Source organism: Crocodylus porosus, unplaced genomic scaffold, assembly GCF_001723895.1.
Source record: "Crocodylus porosus isolate Cpor-Errol unplaced genomic scaffold, CroPor_comp1, whole genome shotgun sequence".
In the NCBI taxonomy this organism is placed as follows: domain Eukaryota; kingdom Metazoa; phylum Chordata; order Crocodylia; family Crocodylidae; genus Crocodylus; species Crocodylus porosus.
This window is the reverse complement of record NW_017728951.1, coordinates 11,516,423-11,537,966: the sequence shown is the minus strand read 5'-3', so window position 1 is coordinate 11,537,966 and position 21,544 is coordinate 11,516,423. Positions and strand designations below refer to the sequence as shown.

General features: G+C 39.9%; 1 protein-coding gene across 8 annotated transcripts in view; it reads right to left on the bottom strand.

The window, feature by feature from the left end:
* FGFR2 (fibroblast growth factor receptor 2) overlaps positions 1 to 21,544 on the bottom strand; it is a 98,295-nt gene that overhangs the window by 1,559 nt on the left and 75,192 nt on the right. For 5 of the 8 annotated variants that reach the window (XM_019555689.1, XM_019555691.1, XM_019555690.1 and 2 more), the window contains 9 exons: positions 18,815 to 18,966; positions 15,401 to 15,522; positions 14,604 to 14,714; positions 13,188 to 13,378; positions 9,175 to 9,297; positions 7,741 to 7,811; positions 5,935 to 6,072; positions 3,825 to 3,930; positions 113 to 188 (listed from right to left, as the gene is read on the bottom strand). In XM_019555689.1, coding sequence (XP_019411234.1) covers positions 113 to 188; positions 3,825 to 3,930; positions 5,935 to 6,072; positions 7,741 to 7,811; positions 9,175 to 9,297; positions 13,188 to 13,378; positions 14,604 to 14,714; positions 15,401 to 15,522; positions 18,815 to 18,966 — 1,090 coding nt within the window. Of the gene's footprint in view, positions 1 to 2; positions 189 to 3,824; positions 3,931 to 5,934; positions 6,073 to 7,740; positions 7,812 to 9,174; positions 9,298 to 13,187; positions 13,379 to 14,603; positions 14,715 to 15,400; positions 15,523 to 18,814; positions 18,967 to 21,544 lie in introns of those variants that run through there. The other 3 variants (XM_019555692.1, XM_019555696.1, XM_019555697.1) reach the window with 1 other exon arrangement.

The following is a 21,544-nucleotide window of genomic DNA, read 5'->3' as shown; positions in this document are numbered from 1 at the left end:
TATGGAATAAAAATAGTTTCTTTTCATGTTTTAACACTGCCATTTATATGTTGGTACTTAGGTAGACAAGGTTCATAAGGCATTGGATCAGGAGAAAAAACAGAGTCATCACCTGAGGAACATGAACTCCTAGTGTCAGGGTAACTGGGTGAATACTGTTCAAGGGGTCCACTGAGATCCAAGTATTCCTGGAATAGAAGAAAGAATTTCTTAAATATATGACATAAAGGTTAATGTGTTATTGGTCAATCAGTCCGTTTCATGGACCAAAAAAAAAAAATCTTCAAAAGTGACCATTTTCTTTACAGCTGATAAAACCAAAGATCATTAGAGAAACTTGGGCGGGGGAGGGAGGTGGAGAGAAAAAAAAAAGAAAGAAGAAATGTCAATTCCAACATCAGCATTAATCACATCAGTGGAAATAAACATGCTCTCCACATCAAACGCGGAATTTTCGCTTACAATGATAAAAATGAAATTTTATACTAAATACAACCATTTTTCTCTAGCACATGGTAATGATTTGGAGAAGAAAAGATGCTTCCAATGTTATATTCCTTTGGTCAGTTTGTGTATCTGTTTTATATAATTGGATATTAAATTTATATTTAAATATGCAGTGACATGCTTACCAAAAGAACCAAAATGAAAAATCAAGAAAACAACTTAATGGACCTGGGTTTCTCTATAATTTTTGCTATTTTGTGTGCCTGTACATATCCTAGAGTAGCAATGACCAAACAAGCATTAAAAAAGGAAATAATATATGTTTAATCCAAGTTTTGGGTTGAGTGACTTTTGCTAAAAACAAGAGTTTTGGCAGGAGAATAAAGCCATTTCCCTCTTGAAATGTTCTCTCTCTTTCAACTTCTAACAGGCAGCTGTATTCATTTAAATGCAAGTGCTTCTTTGCTAAACCACAAGTTATGGTCATATTGATGAGACATGTCTTCTGCCTCAGTCAGTATGTTATAGCACTTAATTTTTTTTTAATGACTTGATTAAAATATTTTAAAATCAGAAATGCAATCATCATAATTATATCTTAAAATACCAAGCCTTTATGCTCATCATTTTAAGTATGGGCAACAAGAAAGGCTTTAAAGTATTTTTCAAATGCAGTGGATAGCAAAGTACCTCACCAGTTTGGAGCCAAGGCTGCTCCGTACCTTACAGGCAGGGGTTGTTTTTTTTTAGGTAACCTTTGTGACCATCTGTGGAAACTTTTGATTCAAATGGTTATGTTAAGGAAATGGCTCTAAGGGTTGAGAATGGTCAGGTCATTTCTCCTGCAAATGGTGCAGGAATGACTGGAACACACAAGAGCAGAGATGGGCAAAATGCAGACCACAGGCCAAATGTGGCCTTCCAAGTGGCCCATGGTGGGTCCCTTACCCCCACCATACCCAGGTGTTGGGGACAGCCTGGGTTTGGGTATGTGTGGCCAATCCCACTGCCCCTGGGTATGGAGATGCCATCTGGCATGGAGCACAGCCTGTCCTGTCCCCACACGTGGCTCTCGGGCATGCTGGGAACTGTAGTCCATGGGGATGGGTGGTACAGTGGCAGGCTGAGGGCAGCACCATGGCCAGACTCAGCTTCCTGGCAGCCTCTGTGGTGGCAGCTCCTTCCGGCCATGGCTGTCAGTGTCTCCACTGCCCTGGCACTTCAGCCCGTCTGCCCCATACCTACCGCTGGGGATGCCAGACAGAGTGGGAGGGGTCTCCATGGAGAACGGCCCAGGATCACTGTGGGTAGGGTGTGCTCAGCCAGGTGGATGAGATGAGCAGGATGGGCAGGCAGGGCCAAGACGACAGGGTGGTGACAGTGCAGCAAGGACAACACACGGCTGGGGCCTGGGGCACAACTGCGATCCGTTACCTGCACGTGCCAGCGATGGGCGCCGGTTCTGGACATGCGGGGAGCAGATTGTGGCTCTGGCTCCATTCCCTGCATGCGCCTGTGATGGGTGCTGGTTCTGGACATGAAAGGCTTAGTGGAGGGATTGTGGCAGTGGTGAGAGGAGCCTGACATACTGCACTGTGGGAAACAATGTCAGGAGCAGATCCCGGATGTGCCAAGCGGCGTGTAGGTGCCCTCACCCTCCCCAGGTTTGGCTGTGCCATGCAAACGCAGCAAGCTCCTCTTTCCCTGCCTACTCAGCATGGGCTCCTGCCCACACTCTGAGCTAATCAGCTAATCAGTTCAGAGTCCGTCTGGAGCCTCTGCTTTTATATGGCTCCGGAGCCCAGGGGATGGACCTTATGGCATCTCCCTCTCTGCTAAATTATGCAGCAGGGGAAAAGGAGACAAGCAATGGGGGCAGTAGTTACCCCCAGTTTCTGGAGCCATGCAAAAACAGGGGCTCTGAGCAGACCCCTCCAATGCTGAGTGCTCACGTGTGACAGCTAAAGGGGGAGAGGAATAACTGTATTGCTGCACCCCTTCTAGATCCACCCCTGAGCACTGTACTTCGTGGGGAGCTCGGTAACTAAGATAATTCTGAAGACTTGTTAAAAGTTACACTGAAGGCCTATTAAACTCCTCAAGCAATGCAGAATTTGGAGGAGAAGGAAGTGTAATATCTTCTATCCCATCTGGTTTTGCTGCTGGCTTGGTGATCAGCTGCTCCCTTGGTCAGCAATCGGCTGGTGGGAGATCCCCCACATCGGTGATCTGGTGCCCCCCAGACTCGGGAGGCACAAGTCACCCATGCGCTATCCCTTTAGTTAATACAGCCCAGAATTCTGCTCCGTGCTTTTTAGTACTTAGTCAAATCCCAACATCTAAATATTCTCAGGTAGAAGCCAGATCCCCTCTGATCTGGCACTTCTGAAAGCTTGTATAAATCATGCAGAAAAAGACTTCATCTATGTGAATGAGAGAGTCCCAAGAAAAAGTCCAACAGAGAGGGAAATTTCTAAAGCAAAATTAATTTTCAATCTAAAAGGCCAAAATCTTTTATTTTCAAAATGTCAAAACAATTTTGTAGCACCCCCCCACGAACAATTTGACAAAATTGACACAGATTCACAAAGAAGTTTGTGTTGCCGAACCTGCATTTTTTCACTGAAAAATGTTACAGCCAAAAAAGAGTTTGCTCTACTTGTCTTTTCCTTTTGCTCTTAAAAATCTATCCTTAGAAGTAGCTATGCTTAAACAATAAGATAATTTTACATATACATGAACAAATCTATGGCTTGATACAAGGAATAGATTTTAAGGCCTTAAAATAAAAAAATCAGTATGATTTTTTAAAAAGTAACACACCTTTTTTGGAATGGGGGTAGAAGGTGTCTCAGTAAGTGGATGGTAATAACCCTCTGGGATTTTGTTCTCTCCCAGACAAATATTTCAGTTAGCCTAATTCACCCCCAGACAGATCATTTAGAGTTCGTCGTTTACTCTGCTTTCTTTTCTGTCTTAGTTACTATGGCTTAAAATCAAATTAAGATAATAAATCCAACATACCATGAACTCTGGGTTGCTCCCCAACATGAAACTAAAGTTGAAATATAACTATTCCCCCTCCCACCTACCCCTGACATCTCCTGGATGCTGAAATGCTGAAAATCTTATGAGATACATAGATGAGTAAATGAACATGCTTTAATATAGGTCTCTGTTCTCTTACATAAATCAGTGCACGCAGGCAGAAAAACCACCATTTCATTAGGATACAATTTATCTGTGTGTGACCCCAGAGGAAAAGTGACAAATAGAATTATAAGATAACGGGAACTGAGTTTCATATTTAATAAGTTACATCTATCTCATAAACTATATGCTCTGATCTGCTGCTTAAGAGTGAATAATTTACACACCTCATTAGTTGTGAGAGTGAGAATTCGATCCAAGTCTTCTACCAACTGCTTAAAAGTGGGTCTCTGTGAAGGTACTGCATGCCAGCAATCTCTCATCATCATATAGCTGCAGAAATATGCCATTTCACTGAGTTAATTCACCTCATACATCTTAGTTAGACAGTCATTTCATTCCCAACTATTATTAATCATCTGATTGTGTGTTCAAGTAGTGCCTAGTCATGGAGCAGAACCTAATTGTGCTAGGTGCTGTACAATACTCAAGATTCAGCAACCGTATGATGTTTCTTTCTTTTTCTTTTTTGTACTACTACAAACAACAGTAAAAATCAAGAACCTACATCACAGTATTTGGATTCTGATTCACTAATGCACCTAAACACAAGTGTTTTGCCAAGTTTGGTTCCTTGGCCTTTGTGCACTGTAAATCTTGTTCTTCTCTACTAAAAGTTAATTGTAATACCTTTTATTACGTTCCACCTGCACGGATTAACCAGGAGAGAGTAAAGGTGGCAAATCTATCGATCTGAACACAAAATGATGCAAGTAGAAAGTCATATATAAAACCAACATTTATGGATTTGGGCTATGAGAGATTCTTTGATAAATATGGTATCGCTTTCATGCCCCTGCCCTCCATTGACTATTTATGGATAATATAGAACTATGTTGACCAAATAGCCAAGCACTTTATACTGCACTGTAACAGATCTGGAAAAAGAGTGCAATATACCATAGATAAAAGAACTCACACATACAGAGAAATAGGTCATTATAGGATTGACTTTACTGGTGACTGTAGATTCAAAATTCTGTAGCAGAGGCATGTAGCATTAACTCTGCAATCCAATACTTTTAACCCAAGCAAAATATTCTGGGGGCCAGAGCAGTAGCTTAGAGCAGTGGTCTCCAAAGTGGGGTGCGCGCACCTCACGGGGTGTGCAAGATGATCCATTGGGGTGTGGGAAGAAAATATTAGAACTTCTATTTATAGTTATATAAATATACATTTATTGGGGGTGCATGCTCAAAAATTTTTTACTGATAGGGGTGCGCGATCAAAAAAGTTTGGAGACCACAGGCTTAGAGCAGGGGTGGGAAAAATGCGGCCTGACAAGCCATTCTATCCAGCCCGTGGGGCCCCTAAAAAATTTAGAAAATTAATATTTATCTGCCCCTGACTGCCTGTCATGTGGCCCTCAATGGCTTGCCAAAACTCAGTAAGCAGCCCTCTGCCCACAATAATTGCCTGTCCTGGCTTAAAGTCTGTGCTGGCTACTGCCCCAAACCTCTGACTTCTTAGAGCAGTGGTTCTCAACCTTTTCAGACTGAAGGTGCTCCTCTTTAGACTCAAGGAATTCCTCCATAATTTTCTCTGAATTGAGTGGCACTTCATTTCCCAAACTTATTTAATACAGAGTTTACATCCTTACACTAGGTCTGGGCAATGGGAACAGAGAATGGCCAGGCAGGGATAAGCCTGAGACTGCGCTTAATCTGTTTATACCCTCACACCTTGTGAGACCCTTCAAAGGATCTTGTGGCACCTGGGCTGAGAACCACTTTAAAGCTGTGCCTATGGCTGAATCGCTGATTCTCCAAATCAGAATCAAATCTTCAGATCTGGCTGAACTAAATCAGATCAGTGATCCGAATCAGTGAGTTGAATCACTGTGCCCCAAATCGGGCCAAATCTGAATTGAATACTGCCCACTTTGCGCACACACACACACACACGTGTGTGTATATATGCATATATACACACACACACACACACACACACATATATGCACGTGCACACACAGACCACACACACACATGTGTGTATATATGCATATATACACACACACCACACATACACATACATACATATGCACGTGCACACACAGACCTATACATGCATACATACATATATGCATAGATAGATATTCTTTATATAAAGATTATATATATCTATATGCGTGTGTATATTACATCTACATAGCAACATTATAATTATATCATTATAATATGAGAGAGAGAGAGAACAATAAATCAGCATTCACTGTGTGACAGTGCTTACATTGTATTGGTACTGTTCTACCCGCTTACAGTGAATAATGGTTCTTACAGTTCATTGGTGCAGTTGGCAGGCTTATCCATTCTATGTCCTTCTTTAAGCAGCTTAAAAAGTTCCTCCACTGGAATTCCTGGATAAGGTGACCCTCCTAAAGTGAAGATCTCCCACATTAGCACACCAAATGACCAACTATGGGATAAAAAGGGAAGAGCACATTATTAAATTCATCTTAAGGAAACCCTAGTCATTGTTTGGAATTTCCTATAGCATTGCTAGTTAAGGATCCAGCTCTGCCAGTCTGATTCATACTGAGATCTTTTCTTGTATCTATTAATATCACTGGGGTACCTTAGTATAGCAATAACGAGCATGGGAAACGGGTAGACCCAGCAAAGCAGCCTATCACTCTTCAGAAAAAAGATGCAAGATAAGCAAGAGCCTAACTTTACACAGGCTGATTTACACAACAGGAAATCAACATGTGCTTAAAGTTAACCAGACTTTATTGAAAAGGGACGAACATAAGCACTTTCCTAAATGCCTTCCTGGTCTTTGTCTGGTGTTCTCCAAGCTCCCAAGTGGTCAAGTATCCATGCCATTTGTGAGGAATTATATCCTTTGCCAAAATTATTTATGACACATGCATCCAGTAAAAAAGCTCCAAAATTTTTCAATGACACATATCAAAAAAAGTAGATTTGTCAAAAAGCAAAATATTTCACAGGGAAGTTTTGCTCTTAAGGATTCTTGTGTGGAAAACCAAGTAGGTTCAGTTTGGTAAATCAGATGCTTCAAAACTGAGACAATCATTTGGTACTTTGAAAAAAATCTTATCCATTAGCTTTAATCCCGAAGCTCCTCATGTATTTCACGTGGTTCTTGCAGTCCTGTAAATCCAAGTAGATATGAAGGCACAAAAGTTCAAACATTCTGATCCAGCTCTTTGTACCTCCATATCCTTTTTTTAACCTTACATTGACATTCAAAACCTTTCCCACTTTTCATACTTTTGTTACAGTCCAGTCCTTCATGGTATCTCCATAAAAAAAAATATGAAATTTCTACCAGTACTCAATAAAGCTCTTCTTAACTCAACATTTATGAACACTGTAAATCAGTTCTGAGCTCCAAAAATGACAGGAAAAAAAATGGGTTCTGATAGCCCAAGCATGAGAACTCTGGAAAATGGGAACTCTGGTCTTCAAAAAAAAAAAAATAAAAAAATTATCAATCCCAGTATAAGGGATGTGAATATTAGACAGAAAAAGAAAAATACTGATAAGTGGAATAAACCTCAAGAGGTCTTGCCAGCTAGCTTCAGAACGCACACTTAAAAGGATTGTTCTAGCTTTAAACGTACTTTCTACTGCAAGGATTCTATATGGCAAAAGCAATACTTTTAAAACTAAAACAAATGTTTTAAGTGAAAGCACTGTGTTTTATATATACCTTGCCTATTTTTAACGCAAATGTTGAACAAAAAAGGTTCAGGACTACTAAAAAAATTGAAGGAAGTTCGAGCAAATTAGATAGACGCTTTGTAGCTGCCTATCTGTAAATAAGTTCAAGAAGGGGAAACTTCCGCATTGGCAGAAGGAGGTTAGCATTTTCTACTTTTCATGTGCTTTGAAGCCAGGCAGATTAGTAACAGAGCACTGGCTAGCAGTCTACCATAAAATCCTCACTTTCTAAGGGTGACTCCCACTCTTTTATGAATATGTGAAACACAGACAGTAAACACGACAGTTTAAGGTTAAAAAAAAGCAGGAAGAAAATATACATGAAGATTTTCAAAGCTGTCCCTTAAAAAAAAAAGGCTGAAGTAGAAAGGTTAAACGATTAAATGAAGTTACTCACACATCACTTTGATGTGTGTAAACTCTATCGAACAGGGCTTCTGGAGCCATCCACTTCACAGGCAGCCGGCCCTGGCAATAGAAAAGGGGAAAAATAAGAATCAATACATTAAAACTGTAGCAATTTACAAGGCAGCTTCCATGATGGATTTGTAGAAATATTAATTTATTCTTAAACATAAATAACTAGAGGTCAACAGTCTGCTGAAACCACTACCCCCACCAGCTCACAGTTTACCTCTGTGCTATCAGATATCAGAAAACACAAGAATCTCCTCTCTCTAGCATCCTGGGATCAAATAAGTGGCATGTAAGTTCATGCCTGTTTAACTCCCACATTGTCCACTGATGGGAGCAGGAGGAGGAGAGGAGTAGTCTAATGTGCAGAAGGTCATTCCACATGGGTCCTCCATAAACAGATGTATGTTAATAAATCTTTAACAAACAGGCCAGTGGAGAGAGAAGCTGAACAAGTGAGGTCAGGGCTGTTGGATTTACTTGCTCCCCATACGCCAGATCCCTGCATGGTGGGCAGAGGAACTACATAGGCCTGTAGCCTTTGCATTTCCAGCAACAAATCTGTATGCAATCTGGGATTTGTGATCTTGAATTGAGAAGGTGTTTCACTTCCTTCACCACAACTGGTATGTGAGTGCCTGTAGAAAGCCTGGTTTCCCTGTGAGTGTACACGTGCAAGTTATTTTCACCAATTAACAATTTAAAGGAATACATTTTCATAACGAATCCTTTGCAGAGATGCAGCCAATTGAATCAGGAGTTTTGAAAGCACTTCAAATGAAATTGTGGTTACTCAGGACTTCTGAAAAAAACAGGTACAAGGTGTCTCATATTAATTAGCTCAAATAACGGTCTTTTTGGAAATTAGGAACCTATCTGCTTTGCTGAAGATCAGACAACAGCAGCAGCAACATGGAAAATGAAAACCGTTTTACAGCTTTCTATCTCCCACTTTGCTGCCATTGCTATACTATGTTCACAAGTCTGCCTGCAATACAAGTCCAGACAGAAATATATACAGCAACATGCAGTAGCCGGGCACCTTAAAGGAAACATTGTACTGTTTACTACACGTTTTCAGAGACCTTGTGCCTGATGCAAAGCCTACTGAAATCAATGGGAATCTTTCCATCCATTTCAATGGGCTGTGTCTCAAGCCCAGTGAAATGCAATACTTCGTTTTATCACTTATAGTGAATTGCATAATACATATCTTCTCTCAGGTTATGTAGAAAGATAACCTTCATTGCTCAATAAGAGGGGACAGAGACACTTATGCCCTCGATCACTATTTTCTTCTCTGCGATTAAAAGTTAGGCTGCTGTACAAGAAGTCCATTAGGATTAGAATTGCAGTACTTCAAATGAACCATTTAAAGAAACGCTTGGTTCCAACAATAAGAAAACCATCCACTTACATTAGTAGTCTTTTTGTAATAATCTATATTGTTGATATCTCTGGCCAAGCCAAAGTCTGCTATTTTCATTACATTGTTTTCAGTTACCAAAACGTTTCTTGCGGCTAAATCTCGATGAATGCACTGAAAAAGGAGGAGGGGAAGGGGAAAATTACTGAACAGAAGATAAATAGTTTTAAAAAGCAAAATTATTTCTAACAAGTGGTGACAGTTCTAATTTCTTCTACGGTTTAAATGGTGAGAAAGTCATATAATTATGATAACATGATCAAGCAAAGGGCACATGGGAGATGATTGTAATACCTATTTTTTTCATCATTTCCAGTTTTTAGAATTGATCTTCAGAGCAGCTCTTAAACCTAGAAATTGCTCAGGAAAGCCCATCTTTAGGAAATTTACAGCTCAGTTTTGCAGCAAAGGGAGGCTTGATTGCTTAGCCAAACTGAACCAAAGCTGCTTCACTATCCCCAGTCTAGGCTGCTCCAATACAGGTTTTCCAGATTTTTATTATAAATCTTGTTACTGAGTGTTTTATTATTATGGCTTCCTCAAATTACGTTGAATTTATGTGGCTCCAAACTGACAGCCTAGATCAATGCAACCATTTGAACCTAAGAGTTTGGAATAAAATAAATAAAAATATAATCTGGTAAAGAACTGATGATGACATGCTCTGTGGGTCTAGAGCAGTAGTTTAGAGCAGTTCATGGACCCTATGGAGTCCACAGACTATGTCTAAAGGGTCTGTGAAAGAGGACTATAATCAATCAAAAATATGTGAACACCCACACAAAAAATTCAAAGGGGTCTGCACCTCCATTCAAAATTGTGTAGGGGGTCTGCAAATGAAAAAAGGTTGAAAACCACTGGTCTAGAGAGTAAACATGTATTTACGGTGTGTCCTTATTTTGTCCACCAGTCTAAAATGATGGATGCTATCTGGTGCAGTCCATTTGGTTTCTAGAAGCCCCCTGCAAAATTCTCCCAATCTCAATTGTTTTCTTCTTCACATTGGCACTTCTGAAAATTTGTAATTGATCTTTTCCAAGCCTGGAGAGGAAATTTTGGCTGCTATGGTTACCCCTACTCAGTTAAAGCAGCTGTATCATGAGTAATACAAGGTGACATCAAAGACACATTAAGAAACATTCCACTTGCATTTCTCCCCAGGATGTCCTACTTCTGCTGGAGCTACATATCTTAACCCTTTTTCTATTATTTTGGATTATTCTTCTGTGACTGCTTTTGATGCTGGCATATGCAACTTCCTGGCGCACAAGACAAAGCCATTAGCTGAATTCTACCATATCAGCTGGCTCTTATATGCTGTAGCATGCCTTGGGAGTTCCCTGTAATTTCTTACCCTCTATAGGTAAAAGGTAGGCCTGCCTATCTTCTGCGCTCCCCTATGTTAGCATAGGTGACCTCACTAATTGCATTTGTGGATACATAAAACCAACCTTCAGAAGCGGCTGTCTGGAAATCAAGTGTTGCACCTGACAACTCCTAAGAGGTTTCTAGCTCAGTGGAAGGTACTCTGCCCATCATTCCTGCACAATCTAGTGGTTTTCAATCTGTTTAGATGTAAGGCTCCCCCCTCACCTGACTCAAGGCACCCCTAGCTAGCTCTTAGGTTCTCACTCACTTCTTGAATGCAGAAAAAAAAAAGAGAAAGTTTTCTGTTGCAAAGAAGTCTGAAAGACCACAACACAGCAGAGTGTCTTTAGCACTACAGGTTTCTACTTGAAATGTATGGGTTTAATCTTGTGAATAATGTTTGTACACCTAACAGTGCCAACAGTGCATGGCACCCTTGAAAGGACCTCAAGGCACCCCCGAACTGATGCACCGTGGTTGAGAATCATTGATCTAAGGTAACCAGATCAGGGACCTCTGCTCACAGGAGCCCCAGCACCTATTGCTAACAGAAATTCGGATCATCAACATTGCAAGGTGAAACATCCCACCAAACGTTGCTGCCACTGAGAGCAAAATCTGATTGGCCCTCTCCATTACTAATTTCCTCTGTGTTCTTAATGAGTTGATCCAAGTTAGTCTCAAACTGTGCTTGGTAAAATGACCACTTCAGTGGTGCGCTTTAGGAATTCGAAGAGACAGTATTCAAAGGAACAGAAACGGACATTTCTGAAGATGTCTTTTCAATATCCCATTTGCAAAAGTACCAAAGCCCCATAGGAGCCTTGAAGTCAGTGACCCTTTGACTTCCAAGACCCTTCTGAAAAACCAGACTTGTGCTCTCATGTCTCTTTGATTGCTTTTGAAAATTTAACTCATAAAGCCTGCGTACTATGGGTGTTGACCAAAAGTTCCTTGTATTTGCATTTACATTTTTCATGCTATTTTTTTTTAATGCCTTGGCAAGCTGTTCATTGGGTTGAAACAACAAGAGAGCTGGTCTTCTCACGGTGTTTTAGTTCCTGGATGGTGGAAATACCGTGAGAAGATCAGCTTTTATTATTTCAGCTCAACAAATGGCTCCCTGAGGGGGAAAGAGCTAGTGAAATACAAATGTAAATAGTGAGATATTTGAAAAACCGGAATGCATAGTCCTAGTATATACTCCCTTTGTTTTCTCTCTGCTCTCACCCTTGTGTAATGCTTTACCTTCTGTCAGTTCTGCACTACACTGATCAGCCCCTCCTGGATGGGGACTGGCTGAAGGATACAGTGACTCTCCTATGGATGCATGCTTTTTTGGCAATAAGCTATAAGAGCATACCAGTGTCTGTGCTCCTGGGGCACGCCCATGTTCACAGAATGTGCCAGTCCAGATGCTTGGATTTTTTTATTCTTTTTTAATTATTCCTTTCATAGTGATTGCCTCCTTTTTTGGCCGGACACCCTGTACTACAAGATCACGGCTCATCCTTAGTAAAGTGTTTCTTCAAGATGGGTGCCCCAGGGTACATTGCCTAATCCTACATTCACACTTAATCCATTAGCCAGTCAATTTCACATGGGTGACCTGCTTCCTTTCCAGTCTCTCTTGTTGTAATTTGGCTTTTATCCTTTCTAAAATACACAGGTAAAAACACATTTGGACACTATACCTGCTATCAGATTTGTACTGGAATATACACACATGTAATTAAACTGAATAAGTCTGTGTGGAGCAGGATTGGATGCTTCATTCTTCTTGGTGGTTGCAAAACAGCCCTAGCCCAGTGAACTAACAAGGGGCCCATAATCTGCTCAGCACCTTGCAGGAAACGCTCACTACTTCTGAGAATCTCACTGTAAGTCTCAAACACAATCCACCATAATGAATTTCTTTCATTAACTTAGCAATATGGTCTGTTTACAGAGCTGGTTATATGGTACCATTTACGGGTTTCCTAATTCTAATTTAATCCAAGGCCCCAGTTATAGAAGGTTTTACCAGAAATGGGTCTCTAGGGTAGAGTAAATAAGTTTGTTTTTCTTACAAGTACTGGTTTCAGGTAGTTCAGCTCATCATTTTCAACGAATAATTTATTCAATTTGCTTTTCCTGTTTCCTCCATTCACAAATTCCCCACAAACACCTTACAATTTTTTAATAACATTTGTTATCATTAGGCAAATAATTTTGATAACAGACTCCATTTATATTGCATATTCAATATTTGAGCTGGGTTTATAGCTTTGATTGGAAACATAGGACACCTGGTGTAGCGTTATTCCCAAATGGAGGGAACATAGCGCTTACCTGGCAAGTACCTGTGCTTATGACTTCAAAGTTCATTTTAGGCAAATACACTCTAATATTTACTTTAAATTATGTGGTCTTGGCCCTTGCTTTGCAAGATACTTGAACCTAATTTAAACTCTGAACACAAGTGGTCACCCTGAGACCAATAAAGCCTATCAAGCGCCCAGTTAAGGACCTTGCTGGATTGGGGCCTTTCTATTGGTAAATACATTCTCCAATACAAACAGGGGAGAACAAAAGTGAAGCAACTTATTTTAAAACAAGCAAAGTATTTTACAGAGTATTTGCCCAGCTACACCTACTTTCTGTGAAGCCAAATATTCCATGCCTCTTGCCAACTGATACGTGCATGATACTAAGTCTTTGAAGGTCATCTGTTCTTCTGGTACCCTGTTAATATCGAATGAATATTCCATTCCAGGAGGTCTCCGTGCTCGCAGGTATTCACGCAGATTCCCTTTAGAAGCATATTCTACTATTACATACAATGGACCTTTAGATAAAGAGAACATATGGGATGAGAACTCAAACACGTATAAAAGAAAAGAATTATTTAGACCAGGTGTCTGTGGCAAGGCAAAATAAGGCAGCGAGGGATGAAGCTGTGCCACTGGTTGCTCCTACCTCTGCTCTGAGCTGTCTGATGCCACCCCAATCCTCCCTGCTCTGGGCCAAGGGCTGCTCTCTCTCATGTCCTACTGCAGCTGCTGCTGACTCAGTCTACACCACTGATTCCAGTAGCCACCAATTCCAATCAGTGACAAATTTAGCAGCAAGAGAAGCAACGGCTGCAGTAACGGGGCACAAGAGAGGGCAGGGAAGGCTGGGGCAGTGCTGCAGAAATTCTGTTTGGGGCAGAGGAACAAGACTGCTCTGCTTCCCCCAGAATTGCCACCGAGATCCCAGCTGCTCAGCCTGCATGCCGTCCTCGGTGGGCTTGATCTGGGCTGTGGGCCACAGGTTGCCAACCCATGATTAAGAGTGAAATGCAAGGTTTTTTATTGTGCTCTTCATTCCTGTAGTGCTGTACAAGCATTCATTATCTAATCCTCACAAGAGCCCAGGTAAATTAGTACATTCTAAAATTAAATCAGGAGTTAAATTAAAGATGAGGAACTGAGGCAATGATAGCAGTAATTAACTTGACCCAGTACAGAGCAAATCTGTCGGAGAGACCCTGGATAAGAATTTTGAAGCACCTAAATCACAGCTCAAAGATTATTCTCTCCAGACCGCTCTGACTTCTGACCTAAAATATTTTCACTGCAAAAACAACATAACCCCCCAGAAAAGGTGTAACTGCTTTTCCAAAGATGTTAATTTTCCTGTCACAGCTCTGATCAGCCTCATAGCTCATAATTAGCTGCTATTAACAGAGTGATTAGACATGCATATCATAAAGCTAGCCATTCCAAGTTTAAAAGGGACACGTTTCTTAGGATTGACAGGTGTGCAAAACTACTAGAAAAGCCAAAATAAGTTTTAAAAGGTTTCACACAATACAGTCCCTCTTAACATAAAAAGCTTCACAGCATCTTTATAATCAGATACAGAAGGGGGAAATATTGCCGCTAAGCTGAAGAAATATCTAAAAATCCCATCACAGCATGTCTGTTTCCTGAAGAAAGAATTCTTGAAAAAAATGATGATAAATGAGATTTTTTTTTCCAAGGCCTGTTCAAGTGAGCATGCTGGGCAGCTTTCTGTTATGTACTCACCATCCTGTGTGCAGGCTCCAAGAAGATTGATGATATTTTTGTGCTTCCCGATCATCTTCATCATCTCCATTTCTGACACCAGGTCAGACAGATCTTTTTCTGTAGCATCATCTACACAAGTCACAACAAGTTCAGCTCATGTTTTCTGGACTGCCACATACAGTCAGCAACTGGAAGAACTTCAGTGGAGCCCATTAGACATTTATCAGGTGGTGTGATGCCAAGTCTCACACGTTTAGAAATAAACATGGGTTTTTAGGATTTGTGTCATGTGACAAAAGTCACGTGACCCATTAAGCAGCTGTTCCACTCTCCAGATACAGTCTGGCCCACCAACTCCCTTCTGTAATATTTTAAGAGGAGTCATAGAATATGGCAAAACTGCCTTGAAATTATATAAGCTGCTCTGGACTCTCAAGCACATTAACAGCTAAGCCTTCTCTAAAAACTAACCTTGTAACTAAATTACTAATGCGCATATATCCAGAAATGGACAATTGTGATCAGCTACCTCAATACATACCAACTGTGGATTTCATTATATCAGAGACAAGAACCAAACAATTTCTAACAATACATTGATTTCCTTGTAAATACACATTGCTAAAGATAAATAGGCTGTCAAAAGCACTGATTTATACTGAAAACTGCTGAAGGCGGAGGTCAACTATGTGAACCCTGACCCTCTACAATTATTGAGTTCAGAGGCAACAAAAGAAACATTCTTGATAAAAATTACCACCTCGCTCCCACCCCCCCCAACCTCCCAAATCTCCAAACCCCTCCAATCTTCTTACCTTTCAACATCTTCACCGCCACAGTAACTGATTCTTTCGGCCTGTCTTTATCGATTCCCACTGCTTCTGCCATGACAACTTGCCCAAAGCAACCTTCCCCAAGGGGTTTACCTAGCGTCAGCCTGGAGGTGTAAACAGGGGATTAGCACACAGCATCTGGTGGAGGGATGGAACCAGTGACATTCCAGAGCTCCGTATAAAAAGCTTTCAACAACTTGCTGTAGCATGAAGCATTTATCACATGGAACTAATGAAACTCTTGTGCAGACTAGTTTTCATGCACGCTCTAATATGTTTGTGTAGTGACAGTACAGCAAGAGGCCAATACAAGCAGAACAGTTAACTAAACAGTTTTTAAACTCCATTTATACTTGTAATAACAGAGCCTACATTTGGTCAGATGTGCAGATGTACAGGGCTCACAATACAGAGTGCAATGTCCTAAAAAAAAAAAAAAAATGATGCAACCAAACAACAACAGAACTTTTCACATCGCTATAATACAGTTATTTTCTTTTCCAGCCAGAGCACAGGGTGATGGGGAAGGGTTTATTTGCATGCATGTGTGTGGTTTCAGTTCAGCTTTTTAATTTGTAAATGGCACAATCTGTGTGTATCAGGATGATACCAGCACCTGCAGAACCATTTCAGGTGGTTCATGTGGTACACATCCATAATCTAGACATTAACATATTTTTTCAAATAATTATAATCTAAATCAAAGTTTGCTCTCCATTTCCTGTTCAAGGCAGGGATAAGGGCTCTCTTTCCAATGACTTCTTCAGCTGAAGGCAATAGATAGGACAGAGACAATAATCCAATGGACAGTGCTAGGCAAGTATAGCCCACATTTCTCCCACTTGTGGATACCAGGGCAGTCAGACAACCTTCTCCTTGTGAAAAAAAGAAGGAAAATCCTGGGACGAGGTGCGATTACAGGAATATGACAACAACAATCAAACAACTAGTGAAGAGAAGAGTGGGGATGTGACAACTGATATCTTGATCCTTCATGGGAAGAAATTGAGCGTTACCTTTACCTAGTATAGAGGCTACTAGGACACTGTTTCTTTGCTGTATACTTTTTGTGGCCCCAGATGTCATGAGAGACAGAGGACAGCCCCAGATCCTGGCTTTATGGGGAGCAGGAATTGGGAACATGAAGTCTGACTCTAGCTGAGCTATCACGGTAAGAACAAATCGGTACCTATTTTACCAACGTGTGCAAAATGAAGCCTGGCCAAGATTTATCTGATAGCAAAGCCCACTAACAAACAGTCTTAAATCTCAAAGCTGACAAATAAATAAAAAGATTTCAAAACAATGAGAGCTGAAAAAAAAATAGGGTCTCATGTATAATCAAACAATGCCCAGGAAGGTAGCGATCAGCCTTGACAAATAATAAATAGCCAGATTCTGGCCAAATAGCTTAAGGCCAGATTTTGATGCCTTTACTCAGGTGGAACAACATATTCCTCAACAGATGGTTCTGCTGAAGCAGTCATGGAAACCACTCCAGGATTTCATTGCTGTTGCTCACTTAAAGAAATCAAAATCTAGACTGAGATATAAGTCACTTACCAAAAAGCTCACAAGGATTGGGAGCTGCAACCACTTAATATAAACAGACATATGGAGCAAAGCTCTGATCACAGGTTTGCATTTACTCCCAACTGAGGTAAAAGAGGGTTTTAATATTCACATCAAGAGGGGGAGATAAGACCAATGCTAAACCGTATGAAAAATCCACCTGTCTCCTTGGACATAACACAGCTAATAATAGAAAAAAATTTTGCTGGGGAATTTCAGATACCCTTTAAAAATATTGCCTTAAAAGTGTCAAAAATGCAACAGCACACTGTGTGCCTGTTTTTAAAGCGCATACTGGTTTGAAAAGGTGCAAAGACCGAAGGGCAGCGTATGCTACGCTGAGGTCATTCTGCAATTTATCCAGAATTTCAATTGAATTTAAGATCTTGGCAGAGAACAAACTTTTGCATTGGAAAATGGTTAATTTATGTGTTCTTGCACTGCTAGCACGAGTGTAACAATCCTTTCATTGTGTGCCTGCTCCCCTCAACCTATTAAACTGCCTCTAAATAGCCTCCTTTCATTGGAAACCCGCTTCACCTACATTTGTGCTCAATGCTGTTTTTAAATGTTTAGCACGCTAACATTTTCCGCATGTAGCATATTCCCCAAGGGTGAGGGCTGACAAAATTATGTATACTGGCCCTCACTGTTGACTAGAATATTGCAGGTGGCAATTACAGTGTATTGCACTGGTTTTCAGCTACATAATTAAATAATTTCCATAACGGTTGTCAAAATGTATGTGATTACAGCTCTTCCATCTAAGTTCATAATACTGAGCTTTCAGAGAAAGCTGTTCATAGTTAAATTAGGTCATTTCCTCCAATATTTTTTTAATTAATATTAACTCTAATATATCCTTAAATTTCACCTGTAGTAATATTATGTCTTACATGCATACATTTTATATTCAGGATGACGTTTATAGTTTAAATTATGCTCCTACTCATCTTGCTCATCAAAATGTCCTGAGCCTCACAACCTATAATGCTAGTACTATTAAGGTATGTTGGTTTCTATAGCCAACAGCAGCTGGACTGGATACATCAGCACATGAGAAAGTAATGTAGGTCCCATCGTGTCTGGCCATAGACTCCCTTAAATAACCTTCCCTAAATAACCTGTCCATTTATAGCTGGGTTGACTGGGAGTGATCTTGGCACAAGACAGGAACTGGACTTGACACTTGGGAAAAGTACGGAGAAACCTTAACTGGACTGCTACTACACCCCTCTCCTCCTGTCCCCTTCTTATATACACTAACCTAATTTCAACTGAATAGATTTTGACAGATAAATCTGAATATATCAAATGTAATTATACTTTGTAACAGTTTTAAAACAAAAAGATACCTCTACATTACTATATTAAAACAAAAAAAGGTCTTTGATAGTCATCACTGATGATTAGGAATATTTCATGGACAAATTGTGTGGGTCTGATTGATGATCCATGTTGTATATACACTATTAATTTAAAATTAAAATATGCTTCTTAACGACTAACCAATTTGCTACAGGAGTTTACTAAAAAACTTTCTACAGGTGAATTCCAAACATCCAAATGTCCCTCCAGGACATCTGAAACTTTTGAACTTATTCTACACACAAAATTTGGTGTCCATACTAACTTTGATTTCAAAGAAATGCATCTGATGTTTAGCAAGGATTCAGGTACCTGGTGTTTTCATTTGTTTGTAGTAGGAAAAAAAGCATACAGCAAAAATAATCCTTGTAGACAGCTGGAAAGAAAGCCTCCTCAGGGGATTGTCATGACTCTCCAATATATTTTAATGGTAATAGTGGAAGCAAATGTACTTACTTATCTCTTGGGAATTCCCATTTGGGGTCTTCTGGCAGTTCATACTCGGAGACACCTGCCAGCATTGGGGCATCTGCCGTTGAGGAGAGGCGAGTGGTTATTCTTACTAGAGGTGTGTTGGAGTTCATGGAGGAGCTAGAATCTGCAGACACCTGTTGTTGGAATACAAGATGCAAAAACAGAAGATGTAGTCTTGGCCCAGCTATTGGACAATGGCAGTAAATGATTACTAAGCCAGCTGATATAAAAGGCACTAAGAAAAAAATAGTGGTTTGAAACCACAATAAACGTGCCAGTATAATTTTTGACATATTTTTCTTCCCTTTTATATAAAGTACTAACACTAATTCAGTTACCAATAAAAGAGAATGGTTGTACACAGATGGAACTACAGGGGTATAACCACTCACCATTAACCAAGTTCACATCAGTTTTCCTCTCCCTTTCTTTAAATGATGTCATTGAAACACATATAGTCAGAGTTATGCCCTGCCTCCCCAACTTAAAAAAAAAAAAAAGAACCAACCCCCACCGCCACCACCACCAAAAACTAAAAAACCCTGGACATAAGGGGACACATTTTTATTTTTTAAGAACAATTAATGACTTGGTGCTAAACTGGGCTCACTATGCACGAGAAGTTTGAGAACTCAGCAGAACTCAGAAAGTCTGTGGGGAAAGTTTCAGAGCAATACCTCTTTGGATGAACATAATTATAATATTTATAACACATCCCACCTAGGGTCACTTGTGGCACCATGCAACTTATATATACAAAGTTAAAAAATACCATTCTCCTAACCCAAAGCAAGTAAAGGGAAAATGTCAGGCCTCACTAAAGTCAACAGATGTTTTGCTATTAATTTCAATGGGGTCAGGATATCACCAACATGTTCAGGCAGCATCCATTGACCTAGCTTAGTAAAGATACGTAAGTTTCTATGTAGCCAAGGGAACTTCCCAAATGACCACAAGTCCTTTTACAACTGGTTCAACTGGCAGCAGCCTTCATCATAAATTTGGAGCAGGATTCAAATTCATTCTTTGCAGCTTTCCTGAGAACATTTAACTATTGCTCTCCAAGCTTACCATTAAACTAGGAAAAATTGATTTTTCTGAAAAATGGATTTTTGGCATAAAACAAGTTTTTCACCAAAAATCACCAATGTTAATGAAATGTTCCATTTTGAAGAGAAATTTTTGCCTCTTTTTTTTGTTGATTATCACTATATTAATTTTGAAAATATCAAATTCCTATCAATGTGGCTGGTATACTGAAAAAACTTGTTCAATCACTGAAAACAATCAACGAACATTTTGACAATGTTCTCATAAAAAAATAAAAGAGAAATCAGGAAAAAATATTGAAGGCAATTCATGAAAAAGTTAAAATGGCTCCATTTCAAACATTTCCAAATTGAAGCAATTTCAAAGTCTTGATTCCTATCCCCCTGTCTCCCAACAAAATCAAGTTTCCGTGTTCCAACTAGTTCTACTGCCTACACATACAGAATTAAAGGTTTTCATAAGTTTAAACATTTGAAATCTTTAATGATAAATACTAAACAAAAAAACAGCACTGGCTGTCATGGTTTATATTTGCATGATAAAAATGCTTTGGGCACAACATTAAGAAATAATGCCACCTTCCAAACATTATTTCCTTCACATGCACCCTGCTGTTTTTAAATCATGTTGTTGTAAGATGCTTTGAATCCACCATTTCTCTCCAGAGGATGACCGTCTTCACCCCTTTCTTGTTGCCAGGGATGGATGGAGCCATTATGCAATATTACCAGCGGTAGCAGTTGTCCTATCTTCTGGCAGGAAGTGCAGAGACACTGAGATGGCTTGATTCCACCACCAGCCAGACAGTAGATGTAGAAGTAAGATTAACAGATCCAGTCTTTTTCACATGAGGACAAGAGCTTGAAGTCATTATTGAACCCAAAATTCACACATGACTGTGTAAAATGTTATTTGTGTATAGTACTAGTAGGCCAAACATCATTTCTCATTAGTTTCACATATACAGTTAAATAATTAAATGAAAGTAAGTTACAAATAATGCAGCTCCTCACACTATTATGATATAAATCAGCAATACCAAGAAAGATTATATGGCCTCTGAGAATGGGGTTTTAAAGTGGACTCGGATTGTGATACTCTCACATGACAGATTTTGATGAGACAAGATTAAACCTCTGGGGAAAAGATTTCTAGGTCTGAGTCAGGATCTCCTAAAGGGGAATTCTATTTGGTTTTTAATGTCTTTTTCAGGAGAAAATCCACAAATTAATGATGCAAAGCAGATAGGTGGCCCCAGGGTGCTGTGTGAAGTAGCCAAACCTAAAACTAGAAAGATTCTGATGGACAGAAAAGCGCTGTGGACTGTTTTAAAAATATTAAGATACTGATAAATCACTTTCCTCTGGACTGGCAGGCTCATCTTCAAAAGAAAAATAAGTATAACTGGTCAAGTCCAGCTTCCGAATCAGTGATATACTAGACAAGTGAATACAGCTGCTCAAAGACTCCCAACCTCTTCCCCTCAATTCACTGAGGTTACTGAACATTATGGCTAGGGACAGATATTCAAAAAGCCTGAGCCTGAATGGATTCAATCTTTGCAGATTAGTCTAATCTGGCTAGGCTAAATCACTTTGTAACTGCACAAACATCCCCTTCTGGACTGAAAAAATGCCAGCACATGCCTGTAGTGGCTCAGGC